Raw genomic sequence first — 14,780 nt, forward strand, 5'->3', positions numbered from 1 at the left:
CGCATATACGAGGCTGCATACATCGTTCACGCGTGCTCATCTCGGTGTTCAGAGCAACACGGTGCTATCGCGTCGTGACTGCTCGACGCCGAGGGCATCCCGTCAAAGCAACAGAAAGTTCAGTGTAGTATTTCCTCTCTACCGCTTCTCTATATATGTATGTTCCAGCTGAATCCTAGGTCGATTCTCTTATGTTGCTGAACAACATTGAGAATGACTTCCTCTATAGATTTATCCGACAACGAAGTACAAGGAACTCAACAAGAATGTCGCATCATTTTAAACACCGTTTCGCCTGCAAATGCTATAAACACGAGCTTAAGAATTGTACATCAGCTGAGGCGGCACGCGCCGCCAATTGCGACATGCTGCCTAACTGAAGAAAATCAAGGATGATGTTGCTCAACCGCATGGCTGGGCCATTAGTCCAGCTTGGCCATTCTCTTCGCCATACTGTGTAGCTGTTAGTATACATTCCTGGAGTGCATCGTACAAGTGTTGAATTGGGTGGGACTTACAAGTCATAGAAGGCGAACTGGGATGGGCTGCTACCGAACTCGTAGACAAAACGGGATGCAAGGTAGCTTCCGAAGATGGCCCGCAGGTAAGCATTGGGCACACGCTCAATAATCAAGTCCAATCCGATTTGGTCAAGGAGGAGCTTGGGGAGGGCATCTGCCAGAACTGAGCGTCTGATCTTCTCGTTCTCCCACAGGTCTGATTTCTGGAGCTCCTCGTCGAGCTTAGTAATGGCCTCTGAGAGCGTATCCGAAAGGATGGATCGAGCAGTTCCCGTTTGCTCATGTTCCCTCCAGATCGCCTCGAACTCAAGGTGGGCGTTGTTGCAAATGATCTGCTGGACCGACTTGACATACGCCTGGTAGAACTCGGGAGCTTTGCCACTGGCATCGTGGCACATGTGTGTGACGAAGCCTTGGTCGTCGAAACTCAGGGAAGCCAGGACCTCCAATGAGGACGACGTGACACCGCCCTTGTTCGCCGATGCATCCTTGAACAAGATGCAGCCAGCTTCCTCCAAGTGCAACTTGGCGTCTTGAGTAATGAAGAGGTTGGCGCCTTCCACAATGTATGGAATAGTCGACTTGCCATCCTTGATAAGCTTGCCGACGGAGACGAGATCAATAGACTCGGGTCGACCACCGCAGGGGACGAAGCAGTCCGTGAGTCCGTTGTCGCGGAGGTGGTAGGTGTTTCGGAAGGCGGTTCCGTTGCTGATAGCCTCGCCGGTAGGTAGCGTCAGGTTACTATCCTCGCAAAGGACACGGTAACCGTCCTTGGAGAGCTTCGAGACATCGAATTCGCCAATCATGGCGCGCTTCTTGGCCAGACGGATAAGCTCCTCCTTGTCGATTCCGTTAGGGTCCACAAGAACACCCGAGCCATCAACAATGGACGTGTACTTCTCGTTGCTGAGAAGAATCTCGTTGCTTCCCAAATCACCATCTGGGCCACCCGTCTGCATCTTACTGACCGTCGCGGGGTCGAGGTTCTTCTTGCGGTAGATGCCCTTGACATACTCACGGACGGAGAGCGTGGTCATACCATAGTGATCGTGAGGAATGCCACCAAGCTTAGGCGACTTGCCAGTGAAGAACGACTTCCACCAAGGAGCACCGCGAGCGCGAGCATGCTCTGTTGCCCAGTTGACGAGATCGGCTGTGTTCTCGTCCGGTCCCATGAAGATGATTTCTTCCTTCCGGTACAGGTCGACGATGGGGTTCTTGATACCGGGGGTTTGGGCGGGTAGGAGCAGGTCGAGGATGGAGTCGATGTACTTCTCGAATGCCTCTTGCGCCTTATCCTGCTGCTTGGGATCCAATAGGATTACACCCTTGGACCCACCTTCGGGAATATCCTTGTTCTTGCGCTGCTGCGTGCTTGCCAGGCCGTAGTTCTCGTCGAAAAGGTTTCTCGCGTTGATGGCATAGGCTTCCTTGGAGCGCGACTTGACAATTCGAATACCACCGCGAGCAACATCCCTGAACCGCAAGTGGAAACCACGAGACTCGCCAGAGATAACGAGGAACATGCCGTACAGGCGCTTGGGGTACTCGATCTCAGGAAGGAAAGCAGGGTCAAGACGGAAGCTGAGGGCCACCTTGGTAGGGGTGTAGTAGTTGGTCTTCAGGATGGCGTTGTTGAAGATCCTGAACGCGGTCATCACCATCTCGTCGTGCTCATTTGCAACCTCGCGGCTGATCTTCTCCTTCATCCGAGCATCGGAAAGAACCTCTACGGCGGGGGTGGGTGCAACAAAGTGTTTGTCAAATCCGGCACCAGTACTCAAGTGGACGCTTGCGAATTGCGCATAGAGGGTGCGAACAAGGGCCGGGTACGCTGTGATGATCTCCAGGATGTAGTCAGGGGTGAAGGTCTCACTGCGCAGCCTGCGCTTCAGCTTCGAGAGAATGCCGGCGTGGACATTGTTCGTGAGGTCCAGCGCTTGTGTAAGCGAGACGTACTCGGTACCCAGTCGGTTGAGGAAGTGCTGCACGAAAACCCATACGCAGTGTCCGTAGATGGCTTCTTGGAGACTCAGCTCTCCGTGGGCGAAAAGCTCGTGCAGCTTGTTCTGAGGAATGCAGTACAGCAGAGAAATCTCCTTGGTGATCTGATGGATGGACTGCTCAAGCGGCGGTGCGACCGACTCGGCGGTCGTCGTAGCCGGCTTCAAATAGATACTCATGACGCTGATGCCGTTGGAGAATTGCTCCACGTACTTCCTAGTGCTCGTAACTCCATAGTAGTGGTACAAATCACTCAGTGCACTGAACATGCCCCTCGCTGTGCGGGAGCGGAACGCCACGACAAGACGCTTCTCCGGGGAATCCTCGATGTCGAATACCTCAATGACCGGACCAGTCCTGTTGACTGCCAGGGTGATGATGTCTTGGTAGATGATCTTCGTGTTCTTGGTTGCCTTGGTCAGGAACATGCGGTCTGAAATAACCTCGAGTCTGGTCTCATCCGGAGGGGGGTTCGAGTCCACAAATTGGCATTGGTAGACAAAGTAGCATCGCAGAGACGCCTTAGAGTCGGGAGACTCGGACAAAGTCCCGGGAGATCGGAAAGTCTCGACTCGGAAGCGCTTGGTGCCGACATGGTCCAGGTATTTGGCCTCCAGCCTCTGCTCATAACGAGGACCGGATGTCGCCGTCCTACCCGGCTCGCTTGTGTCGATGTAGATGGCATGGTCTGACGCCTCCATATCGAGACGGATCTCTTCTTGCTTGTTGGGGTGATTGTGCGCGGCAACCTTGGCGGCGTACAACGATGTGATGTGAGTTGCAATGACTTCAGGGCTTTCCAGCTGGAAGTAGACATCGTCGATACCGAGAGAGGTGTAGAACCACTCGATTTGAGTGTCTACAAGGCGCTCGGGGATCCATGCCTCCTTGAAGAGAATCTCCTTGACTTGTATGTGTTAGCGGAAAGTCGGGACACAAGGACAGCATCGACATACCCTGGTTCTTCTGCTCGGCCTTGCCCTTGAACTCCGGCGCAATGTATCCGACAGTGGCGGATCGCAGGACGCGGTGGCCGTTGCCGTTGGTCTGGGGAACCGAGAAATGTGTGGGTTGAGGGGAGGGAGTTCGGCTCGGCTCCGCCCCCTGGAGCTGCTGTACCAGCTTGTTGATGGGACCGTTGACCGTCATGTTGGGCGATCTGGCGGCTTCAGGTGATTCAGCGTACTCTGGAAACCTGTCTAATGGCAGGTCAGTTGTCTGGAGGCTCAACATCTTGAAGAAACGTGCTGCGAAGGCAAAAAGAGGGATGCGAGTATCAAGCTGCAGGGGATCATAGCCTCCAGGAAGACGAAAGCCCCCAAAGACTTTATACCCCGGAGGCTGAGGGAACATGGCCAGTGCCGTCGGCATGGCCTAGACTGCAGCCCATAGCAAAAGACTGCAGATCGTGCCATTGCGGCAGATGGTGCTGTTCATACTTCAGGGGCTTCCGGTGCATCTTTGGCGGCGACCAAAGTTGGGCATGGGAGATCGCAAATGCCTGCGATACCCGAGTCGCCAAAGGTACACAAACAATGGCAGGCACTAGCGGGCATTGCGGAAGCAGGGGCTGGGCAGGGCCAGACTGGGCTGACGGGGCATGCAAAAGCACTGGCACCAGATAAGCCGCTCGGGTGGTACCCTGAATGCTATCTCGGCGACCCGTTCATCTGGGAGTAGCGCCGCGCCCTCACCGCTCGACTCGTGTGATCGTGGCTGGGGGACGGGTACGAGAGATAAGGCAAGACAGGATCTCGAATCAAAGAACAACGTACCTAGCTCGCTGGCTGCTGTGACCCCGGACTAGCGGTCACTGAAATCCGCTGGAATGTTTGCGGATGGAGGAAGAACAAAGCAAGGTGGCAACCGAGCAATCGCGCGAGAGAGCGTCGGCGGTTTTGTGGGGGAGAGTTGCGTTGGACGCGAGAGAGGTGGTTTTTTTTGGGTTGGTTATGACGATGTTGCTTTTGGAGGGGCAGATGATGTACCCTGGTTGGTTCAGTTGGAAGGTTTGGAGGGCGAGATCGAAAGTTCGATAACAAGGGCACTATCCACCGCGGGAACACGAGGATTTCACACCTGGTTCACGGGAAAAGGGAGGATGGAGAGGACACGAGTAAGCTGGAAGAACTAAATTTGCAGCGGGTGCCTGCTACAACGGAGGGATAGGAGGGAAGGGAGGCGGTAGTTGTCGTGTCGAAGTGATGCTATCAGCTCTAGAGCGACGGATGAAGGTCTGCACAGCCAAGACCGGAAGCTTGGGCTGATGACGGGCTTGGAGAGTAAGGCGGTTCCGATGCGATAAGGAAGCCTTCCCAGCTGAAAAAAGGAGGAATAAAAGAAACAACTAAGAGATAACGGGAAACTCTCGCCCCTGGGCTAGGTGATTGGGTGCTTGGGAGGTTAGGGAGGTTTAGATCGTGTCGTGATACCAAGCAGACGGGCAACGGCACAGAATGGACGGGCACAGGAAGCCTCTTATATACCGCACACTTGTCGGGACAGCATCTAGTCCAGCGTCCAGCATCCAGCGCATGGCGTGCGATTTTTCTTCTCGCGACATCATCCAGGGAGACTACAGCAAGGAGAGTGAGGTATTCGACAAGGTCCATGACTCTAGTGATCATGAGCTTCTGCTGCCATTACCAAATAAAAATACAAGGCAGTTCTGGGGCTGGCCGAGCATGGCGGGCACGTCTGCCATTGGCCCGGAGGCGCGGTACCTGATCGTCGTACATGAAGGGCGATCCATTAAGATGCCTTTAGCGTGCTAGCGCCGCTGCCAGTCATCCAGACACTAACTCGTAAGGGGCATGTGCATCCTGGGCTTGTAGCCGTGGCCGCCGCCGCACGCTTTGGACGAGGATTTGACAAGTACATGTGTACCGGTTATTCGAGGCTCAGCGTTCATCCTAACCTTGCGCAGTACCTCGCGGCTGCTCCAGTGCTCCACTTTGCTGATTGCGACGCTCTCCCAAACTTGCAGCATCGTGAGGTTTTTGTTGTTTCTGATGCGCCTCAATCAAGGCATTTCCTCACGGTCCTTCGGCGGATGTTTTAGTGACGCCGGTGGTGTCAACACCGGCGGAGTTTGGGTGGAATCGGCCCAACTAGATACTAGATACATACATGCATCCATACACACACACACACTCACACACACACGCACACATATACATATACGTACGTACAACATATATGTCTCGTATGCATGGTAGAGGCTCTGGTAAATTGCCTCCCAGCGGCTTGCGAAACCGGCTTTCCAAAGCAGCCCCTTATTCATGACTTGTCCAGTTGGGGCCGGTCGTACAAAACGAAAATGTTTTCCCCCTTCCTAATTTAATCAGGGGTCGTCTATTGATGTCCGGGACTCGGTAGTGCAACTATAACGGCTTTTCCCTCCCGCAACCCAGGAGTGTGTTCTGTAACCAGCAATTTTCCGGGGTGCGCTGGCGGGCGATCGAGAGCAGCCTATGGATAAGGTTCTTTTACCGCCTCCCTGCTCATGCTTGCTCATGCCCCCAGGTCACGAACATGAACCCGCAAACTCTGCTCCCTTTTCCCTCGGCAGGGAAGCCCGCTGATCTACACGTATGGGGGCCGAAGCAATAGATGATCAATCAATTCAATCAAACGAGACTGCCCAGCGCACCTAGACCAATACCTGAGGCAATTGGGCTTTGCCCCGTGATAACACCATTGATGGAGAAACCATGCCAAAAGGGTTTCCCCAAGCCGCAATCCGGGGAAGCAACTTGGCATGGCGCCTGCTAACTGTTCTGGGCCTCTCCATGTCCTCTGCATGTTCTCTCCATGTCCTCTCCATGCGTTCATTAGGGGATGGCTAAGGGCGAAGAGATTTCTCGTCCCCCAGTATTGGCATGCCCCGGCCCTCCCCAGCGTCCCCAGCATCCACCTTCCCCACGATTAAAGATTGATCCATGGAATTCCAGCTTGTATTAGCAAATTGCTAACCATCGTGGAGTGGCCAGCGCATTGTATTTGCTAAGATTTGGTAATAGTGTAGCCACGGTTGCAGCCGCAAGACCTCTCAGCGGTCAGAGACCAGGTTAGGACTGCCATGTACAGCAAATTGGGTCTGTTGGCGTCGAATCGAGTGGCCTCGTGGTCGCCAAGCGTCTATTTTCCCCCTTGCGATCAAGTAAAATGGGGGTAATAGTTACCCCATAAGAACCACGGGCTACACGTCACGAGCATTGCAAAATATTACCACGAAATTGCGTAAAAGCACAAAAGCCAAAACAAAAGTCGGGACTGAAGGACAAGCAACTGGCAACCGGGCCTCCTACCGGACCCCCCTCGGTCACAGTGCAGCGGCCAGAATAAGAAAGAAAGACGGGTCTGGGGTAATTGAAATTCTTCTTTGATACGGTTGTGAGGAGTTGGAGAGAGGATTGGTTTTTGGGGTTCGGCAGGCCCCCCAGGTTGCAATGGTTAGCGTCGCAGCGGCTCAGGCTCAGGCCTGGTTGGAGACGGACGGGAGAGCGAGCATATGGCGTCTGGAAGTATTCTGTAGGCGCAGACGGCACTAGTAGTAGGGCCTGTACTATGCACTAATCCTCGAAGTCCGCCAAGGCTCTCCTCGTACCTACTCACTACTGCTGCTGCCGCGCAGCCGCTATCCAGGGGGAGCATCGTATTAAAACATAAAAAACAGATCAATTCAAAATAATATATGCTATTTTAAACTCGGGCCTCATGTACCTCGTGTATCGTGTGTATCTCGATCGGGTCGGAGTACGAGGAATCAGCCGCCTTCTATTGCCCTCAGCACCGAGCACTGCCCCGACCATCACCCTGCAAGTTTTGACATTGACAGTCTTGCTTCTGTCTTGCGTTACGTGTGCGACGGACATGTCGCCAAGCCAATTTCCGTAACCCAAACCCCCGAGCGGACGCGTTGAAACTCGCTGCCGCGTGGCAATGGTCCTGGTAAAACCAACCTCCGAATGGAATTTAAGTATAAGGTTGGATAATTCAGATGATTGAATACATACATGAGAGGAATATCAGACACAATGCCGAAAGTGGCATCACAGGAACAGACCTGTCGAATTCAGACGATGCTTATTTGTCAACCGTCCTCGTATTTTGGTTCACGAAGGATAGGCCGAGGATGCGATCTATCGAGGAACATCAACCTAGAAGTGATACAGAACTAGAACAGATACTCCGGTGCAGTATTACCATCTTCATCATCCGCACCACACCCTTTCACTGAATTAACTTCCTCTTCGGAAAGGACGGCATCAATGGCTCAGTCGTTGCGCCTGTGCCCGCGACTTCCTCGCCTGCCAGCACAAGCTTCACGAGACTTTGCTCAAGAGGCAGACAACGCTCCATGCACTGAGACTCGGCTTCAAAAGCGTGTATTGCATGCTTTCCAGCCCGAAGAGCCCATTTGAGTACGGAGGCCGTGAGCGTGTCGAAGTCGTGTTAAGTCGGGGCTTGCTATATCTGTCACTCAACGGTCCGCGCTGTGTCTGTTACGCCGGTGATATCGGACTTGACCACCCGCAAGAGACTTGACGCCACAGCTACACTTTGGGCTTAACTCAGCCAGGGTTATTATCATCGATATCGTGGCCTGGATAGACAGCAGGGAAGGGGAGCGAAGAGTGCGCAGGCATCCGTCTTCAGCAACTACTATGACGGTACTTGGGTGATTGCCATAAGCAAGCGCATGCAGCTTATGGCCCTCGAGCACCCCAGTTGAATAAAGCGGCAGCAGCGCTTCTCCGTGTCCGTGGAGACTCGCCGAGCGTGCAAACCGTCCATCCTGGCGACTGACTCGTGGTTGGCTAGGGCTGCTGGTAGAAACCTGCCTGCGCTACCACAATTGAGTCTGGCCACGACGACATCAGCCTTTGTGGGGTAGAAACCACAGACGCCTTGAGCAGTTTCGAGCAGATCCTTGATGATGGAGTCTTGGGTGTATCTCGCAAGCACTAAAAGGATACAGTAAGACTTGATTGTTCGGTTGAAAATGTTTGCAACGCTTCTCTAAGGAAGAGGATTAGTTTTGGTATACTTCATGGCACACAAGAGTTTCATATACAGGTAGTATCGCATCGATCTTGGGCTGGGTATAAGCCAGCGCTTGTACGAGAGCTGCGTAACGCTTTAGCTATCCATCCACGATGCAGCCAGCATGCTGTCATTGTTTCCGAGTAAACCCCATTCCTCAATAGCAATTCCACCCTCGAAGAGTGAATCTCCGGAGTGCTTCACTATAGAGGGGGTTGAAATTGCACTTGGCGTATATAATTCTGTATACTATTTTGTCGTTAACTTATTAACCAATCACTAGTCTACATCCAGCCACTAGGGAGATATTCCCCTATCAACCACTTATCCTATTGTCTGCATGACGGCGCATTTCGAGATGGATCCCATGGAATCGAGAGCAGCTAAGATCGTGGGTACTCTTAGGTCAAGGCTGAGAGCCGGCGATGGAAAGTGTGTAATTTTAGGCAGATCGACGTGGGAGTTGAGGCGTAGCTCATAACACTTTCTGTCGGTGTTTGCTTGCCTCGGGCTATGCGACCTCTTATGTGTCTTTGATGGTGTTCTAGAAGGTCCAGGCTGTTATCCTGTTCTTCGCCGGATTGCACCTAAGGTCTGTGAAAAGACGCGGGCGGATCCGGTGTGATGGAGGCGCAGGAGCGACAAACATGATGATTGGACTAAAATGGCATCCCTGAATGGGGAACATGATCTGAGTGTTTGGCTCTTTTCACACAAACATCGAATCCTAATTGGTTGCCGCTCAGTGCGCCTTGTGATAGAGGTCGCCTTGTCGCCCAACACTTCTCCAATGCTGCGCCCCGGGGTCTGACGCGGGAGGGGCCTTATGTCACAAACACGACCAGCACGGCTTCTCTACTTAAACCTCCATTGCATTCTCTACATCAAGTTCTCCATATACACAGCAAGCCCACGATGAGCATGTCAGCTGAACGCTGTTTGAGCCATTCGGACATTACGATTCTGCAATGGCCGCAACAGCACCCAGAGCCGGAAGCGACCAATTGTGTCGAACCGCCTTCGACCCGCCAAGTACAATCCCAGGAGTTGCATGACGATGTTCTCCGCGACTCTCCGTGGTTCTGCCAGGGCTCTTCTGTGTGCCTCATGTCAGTTTTCGGTTCAGAATAGATGCCTACATCTCCTCTCGCTGATACAAGCTAGACTTGCGAGCGCCAGCAGAATGCGGAGCTGTGAGCGCTGTCGCCGTACATTCCAGCAGGCTTTTGGCATGCCTGACCTGTGGTGGGCAGACCATTGCAAGAACTCCAACGGGTATTTTGGCTGCGACACGAAACGAGATGCCGATGGCCAATTGAGTATCGGTAAGCCCAGCATCGTGATGGGGCCACGCGCAGATTCTGACGATTGCGCAGATACATGGGCGTACTTTGAAATGAAGCTGGTAGATGGGGAGGCACAGTACGAATGGATGAAAGTTAATATCTTCACCCACTGGGTAGCGTCGTCGAACCAGCTAGCAGTCCTTCTATTCGACGCTCCTCAAACCATGGTCCCGAGCATGGCCGCGTCATTTTCCACTTTGGACATGAAGCACAGGCAGGATCCTTTCTGGCCTTATACCTCATTGATGGGCGAAATCACCCGCCATGAAGACGCAGCGGTCATGGGAATTCGTAATCATGTGAGGGCGGTAGAAAAGGAGCATGTGCCTAATAAGGAGAAGCCGGAGCCTTCATACCGGTGGCTGCACGACATTTCGCGCCATGCCGTTCACGTGACGGAAACCCTCGACGTGTCCATCGAGACTATGGATGGCATGCTATTGCAGCATGAGGCCATCAAGGAGCGGCTGGAGGGCGACGATAGCTGGCAGACGGTGCACCGGCAGCTCTGTTTCTCGCGGCAGCTGCTCAAAGGCCTGCGCTGGCGATCGATGGCCAATGAGAAAAGGCTGCAGAACGAGATTCAGCTTGCATTCCACATGGTGACTCAGTACGACTCGGGGGTCTCGGTGGCGATCGGCAAGGCTGCGAAAGAAGACAGCGCGGCGATGAAGACGATTGCGACGCTCACTCTCATCTTCCTCCCGCCTACCTTCATTTCCAGCGTCTTCAGCATGTCATTCTTCAAGTTTGACACGGACACGGGCTGGACCATGTCCAACAACTTCTGGATCTACTGGGTCTGGGCCATACCGATGACTTTGATCACATCTGCACTCTGGTATTACTGGCAGAAGCAGACGGCTCCCGAGCAGAGCCAAGTAGCAGAAGACGGAAGACGGAAACGACGAAGCTTGAGCTCGATATTGAATGTCTAATTCTCTCTTAACCCAGCTGCTGAATACATACATATCATAGAGACATAGAGAAAAAGAGAAAAAAGAGCCCTACGCCCCCACCTGCTTCATTAGGTTTGGGGCGGGGTGGCGGAGTTGGAACTCTGGAATTCGCTTCATCTCGTCTTGAAACCGATCCGCAACTAGCCGACGTCAGTATCTCCGATCCCAACACTCGGACAGTAGTGGTTTCTTATCTCGACTACATCGCTGTTCATGTTATTTGATTTCATACTGTATACAGCATTAGCCGTGCAGCTCCCCCCAGTCACATCTTGCCCTCTGTGCAGCTCCACTGCTGTCCGCGACCAACGACACTCTCCATGTCTCAGCCCCTCGATCTCTCGGCTCAAGCCGAGGTACTAGACAAGGATGACAAACTCCATTCCTTGAGGGATGAGTTCGTTATACCCACCAAGGCTGATATCAAACGACGGACCCTAGCCACTCAAGGTCGGTCGCTACCTGTACCAAGTCCATCAAGCAAGCCTCGTGCGGCTAACCGCTATCTCCAGACTCGCCAGCAGGAGCCCCGCAAGAAGACCGGGTGCCGTGCACCTATCTTTGCGGCAACTCGCTTGGACTTCAGCCCAAGAGGACATCCACCCGCATCAAGCAGTACCTGGACACATGGGGGACACAGGGTGTCCAGGGCCACTTCAAGCCCCTTGACGACTCGCCATTGCCTACCTGGCTACATGTGGACACAAAAGCTGCCCAGATGATAGCTCCGATCGTTGGGGCCGATGAGTCGGAAGTCGCCGTTATGCAGACGCTGACTGCCAACCTTCATCTTTTGATGACAGCCTTCTATAACCCAGATCCCAACGGCAAGCACAAGATCATCCTTGAGCGTAAGGCGTTTCCGAGCGATCATGTACGCGCTTCGATAATAGCCCTGCCCCCTGTTCAAAACTGACATCGACGATTACAGTTTGCCGTGCTTAGTCAGATCCAACACCATGGCCTATCACCAGAGAAGTCCATGATTACTGTCCAGTCTCCGTCTTCCGAGGATAATGTCTTGACGACAGAAGACATCACCTCCTTGATAGCAGAACATGCCTCGGACACAGCTTTGATACTTCTACCTGGTGTTCAATACTATACCGGCCAGCTCCTCGATATCCCAACCATCACTGCCTTCGCCCGCGAGCGTGGTATATTTATCATATGGGATCTTGCCCATGCGGTCGGCAACGTGCCACTGTCGCTTCACGATTGGGGCGTAGATGCGGCGGCTTGGTGCACCTACAAATACCTCAACAGTGGGCCTGGGTGCATAGGAGGAATGTTCATCAACTCCCGGAACAGTCTCGTGACCACAACCATCACGGACGACACGCCAGAGCGCGGTTACGGGAAGCGGCTGTCCGGCTGGTGGGGTAACGACAAGGGCACACGGTTCGCCATGGAAACCAAATTCCACCCAGTGAAGGGGGCCGCTGGCTTTCAGCTTAGTAATCCCAGCGTCCTCGACATCACCAGCTTGACTGCCTCTTTGGAGGTCTTTGAGCTTGCGGGAGGTATGCCTGCCTTGAGAGAAAAGTCCAAGAAGCTTACGGCTTTCTTGCAGCATTGCCTCGAATCCATGTCGCAAGACGCCAGAAAGCTGTTTCGCATCATCACACCCCCGGAGCCGGAGCAACGAGGTGCCCAGCTGAGTCTTTTCCTTGCAGATGGCTTGCTCACAGTCACTATGAAGGAGCTTGAACGAGCAGGAGTCATCGTGGATGAGCGAAAGCCGGACGTGATCCGCGTTGCTCCTGCTCCATTGTACAACACATTCAGCGACTGTGTAACTTTCGTGGAAGCGTTTGAATCAGCACTGTTGCTGGCTGAAAGGAGCAAGCACACCTGAAACCGATAGATATATAAAAGACTATTTCACTATGAAACTTCGATATATTTGCGAGTCTGTCGACCTGGGCAGGAGAACATGTGCATGGATCAGCCACAACGGTTCTCGATCTGCCCATGATCCCCAGGTTTTGTCCCATTCGTCTTCTTCCTATCGACCAGACAATTCTTGACTTCCGACTTTCATCAACCCGCCTAACTATCAACTCGGAGTAACGAGCTCGAGTAGAATCTAGATACCACCTGATTTTGCCAAAACCTTATGCCGCAACCTTCACGTATCTTCATTTTAATGATGAGATTTTCGTAATCACGTATTGAGATACAAGCTTTTCTCCTACATTTACCAACCCTCTCTTTGGTAGTACTGGCTTCTCAGGTTGACACGGAACTATTGGGCGCCGTGCTACATTTCCTAAGCGTGGCATCAAACCAGTGCGTACAGCGTACTCAGCTGGCGCTTCTCTCCAATGACACCCTTTGGTGCCTTGGGAAATACAGCTGGCTGCTAATTCCAGAACTTTGTTCAACACGTTGGAGCCAGAACTATACAATGCCGACGCCCTTCTGGCAAAAGCATCCTCTGAGGAAATTCAACTAGCCTGTGGCCGTTGCCTCAAAGAACATGTAGTCTATGCCTACCGCCGTGGGGGCGCTATCATCCGAGCTATTCTACATGATAAAAGCCAAGTATTGAGGAAACTCGTCTCGGCCTCCCTCCGAGCCTGGCCAGAATACCTCAGCGCCGGCTGCTGGGATACGAATCCTCCGGTCGTCCCCAAAACCCCTCTGTGGTCCATAAGAATTGGTGCTTTTGACACTGCTGAGATGCTTGAACGCGCCGGAAGCGATTTGGGTCGGAATCCAACCCCTGCCATGGCACTTGCTATAAAAGCTTTCTTGTGTGGCCATGCTGATCTCGCCGCGCGGATGGCGAGGGACAGTCAGTGCATCCAGCGCGATAGACGGTAGAATTCATTCCATTGAGACTGTTGGATTCACCGAGCTTCCTTGAAGGGTATGCTTCATATCATCCAGGCAGCCTATCCTTCGTTGCCGCCAACACCAATGCTGCTGGAACCTTGGGGTACCATTTGTGACGCTTCCGAAATATTTCTAAAAATGGACAATATCCTTGATGCCCACAACAGGGTTTCATCTGAAAGAAACGCATGTCAAAAGCAACTTAGTCGAGGCGAAGCGGATTGAACCGGCATTCCGCCTTCGGGTACATCGACAAGGAAATGACGAGGACAATTCCAAACGGCGGCGAGGGCAGCACAAGAGATGATGAAATTGCAACATATGCAGCGTTTATGGCAGCGTTGGCGACAATATCTACTTCTACTATTAAATATCGTTCATAGGGTGGCCTTATCTTTCGGGCTTGCGTGTAGACAGTTATAATAGGTGATATGATCCGAACTCGATCTAATAATCTTAAGACTCACAATCCGTGCTACGTCGTCTCGGCCGGTTCAATCTATGATTGCCACAACTCTAGTCTCTCAGTGCTGCTCGTCGAGGCTATACGGCCTACCTCAGCCGGGACCCCAAGACGAGCCACGAGGATATGGCCGGCTTCTGGGTACTCAATACAGGCGAGACAGTTACGCAGGGAAGTAGAACTCCAGCGCCCGGGGAGGAGCACTTACGCGGTTTTGTATGCTTGTGTGTGTAGTAGATATATAGTGGCTGTGGTGTGACAAAAACCTCTTAGGTCAGACTTTAGACACTTGTGTACGACCACCCATGATGGACTAAATCGACAACGAAAAGTAAAGGAAGGGAGGAAAGGTCACAGAAGAGAGAGAAGGCAACGGAATGTGCAGCAAAAAGGCAAAAACATACAACACCGAGGATTCCCAGGTCGTCACCGACCCTAGTACTAATTCGGCTCTCTGCTGCTTATATATGGGAGAGCGGACGGGATCCCTAGTATTCAGCAGGATGTGGTCGTATGTGAAAGAATCAGCTCGTTAAAAAGCATATATTCACGGTGGCTTTGTTTAAAAAGCAGCTGGTCTATTGTTTTGTCGAAG

At 52.7% G+C, this 14,780-nt stretch overlaps 4 protein-coding genes across 4 annotated transcripts; 2 read left to right on the forward strand and 2 right to left on the reverse strand.

Annotated features, from left to right (window-relative positions):
- Positions 1-422: 422 nt before the first annotated feature.
- PG998_007245 (NAD-specific glutamate dehydrogenase) lies at positions 423-3,761 on the reverse strand (the record flags this gene model as incomplete). Its single annotated transcript, XM_066874061.1, has 3 exons — positions 423-453; positions 519-3,435; positions 3,485-3,761. 3 exons carry the CDS (start codon positions 3,759-3,761, stop codon positions 423-425), a joined length of 3,225 nt encoding a protein of 1,074 aa, XP_066730006.1.
- A 1,564-nt stretch (positions 3,762-5,325) lies between these two features.
- Positions 5,326-5,517, reverse strand: PG998_007246 (uncharacterized protein; the record flags this gene model as incomplete). The annotated part of the gene is made up of 1 exon (XM_066874062.1): positions 5,326-5,517. One exon carries the CDS (start codon positions 5,515-5,517, stop codon positions 5,326-5,328), a length of 192 nt encoding a protein of 63 aa, XP_066730007.1.
- A 4,290-nt stretch (positions 5,518-9,807) lies between these two features.
- On the forward strand, positions 9,808-10,860 carry PG998_007247 (uncharacterized protein; the record flags this gene model as incomplete). Its single annotated transcript, XM_066874063.1, has 1 exon — positions 9,808-10,860. The coding sequence occupies one exon, from the start codon at positions 9,808-9,810 to the stop codon at positions 10,858-10,860; it is 1,053 nt and encodes a 350-aa protein (XP_066730008.1).
- A 341-nt stretch (positions 10,861-11,201) lies between these two features.
- On the forward strand, positions 11,202-12,739 carry PG998_007248 (Kynureninase 2; the record flags this gene model as incomplete). The annotated part of the gene is made up of 3 exons (XM_066874064.1): positions 11,202-11,331; positions 11,394-11,755; positions 11,813-12,739. The coding sequence occupies 3 exons, from the start codon at positions 11,202-11,204 to the stop codon at positions 12,737-12,739; spliced, it is 1,419 nt and encodes a 472-aa protein (XP_066730009.1).
- Between the last annotated feature and the right edge of the window lie 2,041 nt (positions 12,740-14,780).

This window comes from Apiospora kogelbergensis (genome assembly GCF_038363985.1).
Source record: "Apiospora kogelbergensis strain CBS 113332 chromosome Unknown utg000005l_segment0_segment0, whole genome shotgun sequence".
In the NCBI taxonomy this organism is placed as follows: Eukaryota; Fungi; Ascomycota; class Sordariomycetes; order Amphisphaeriales; family Apiosporaceae; genus Apiospora; species Apiospora kogelbergensis.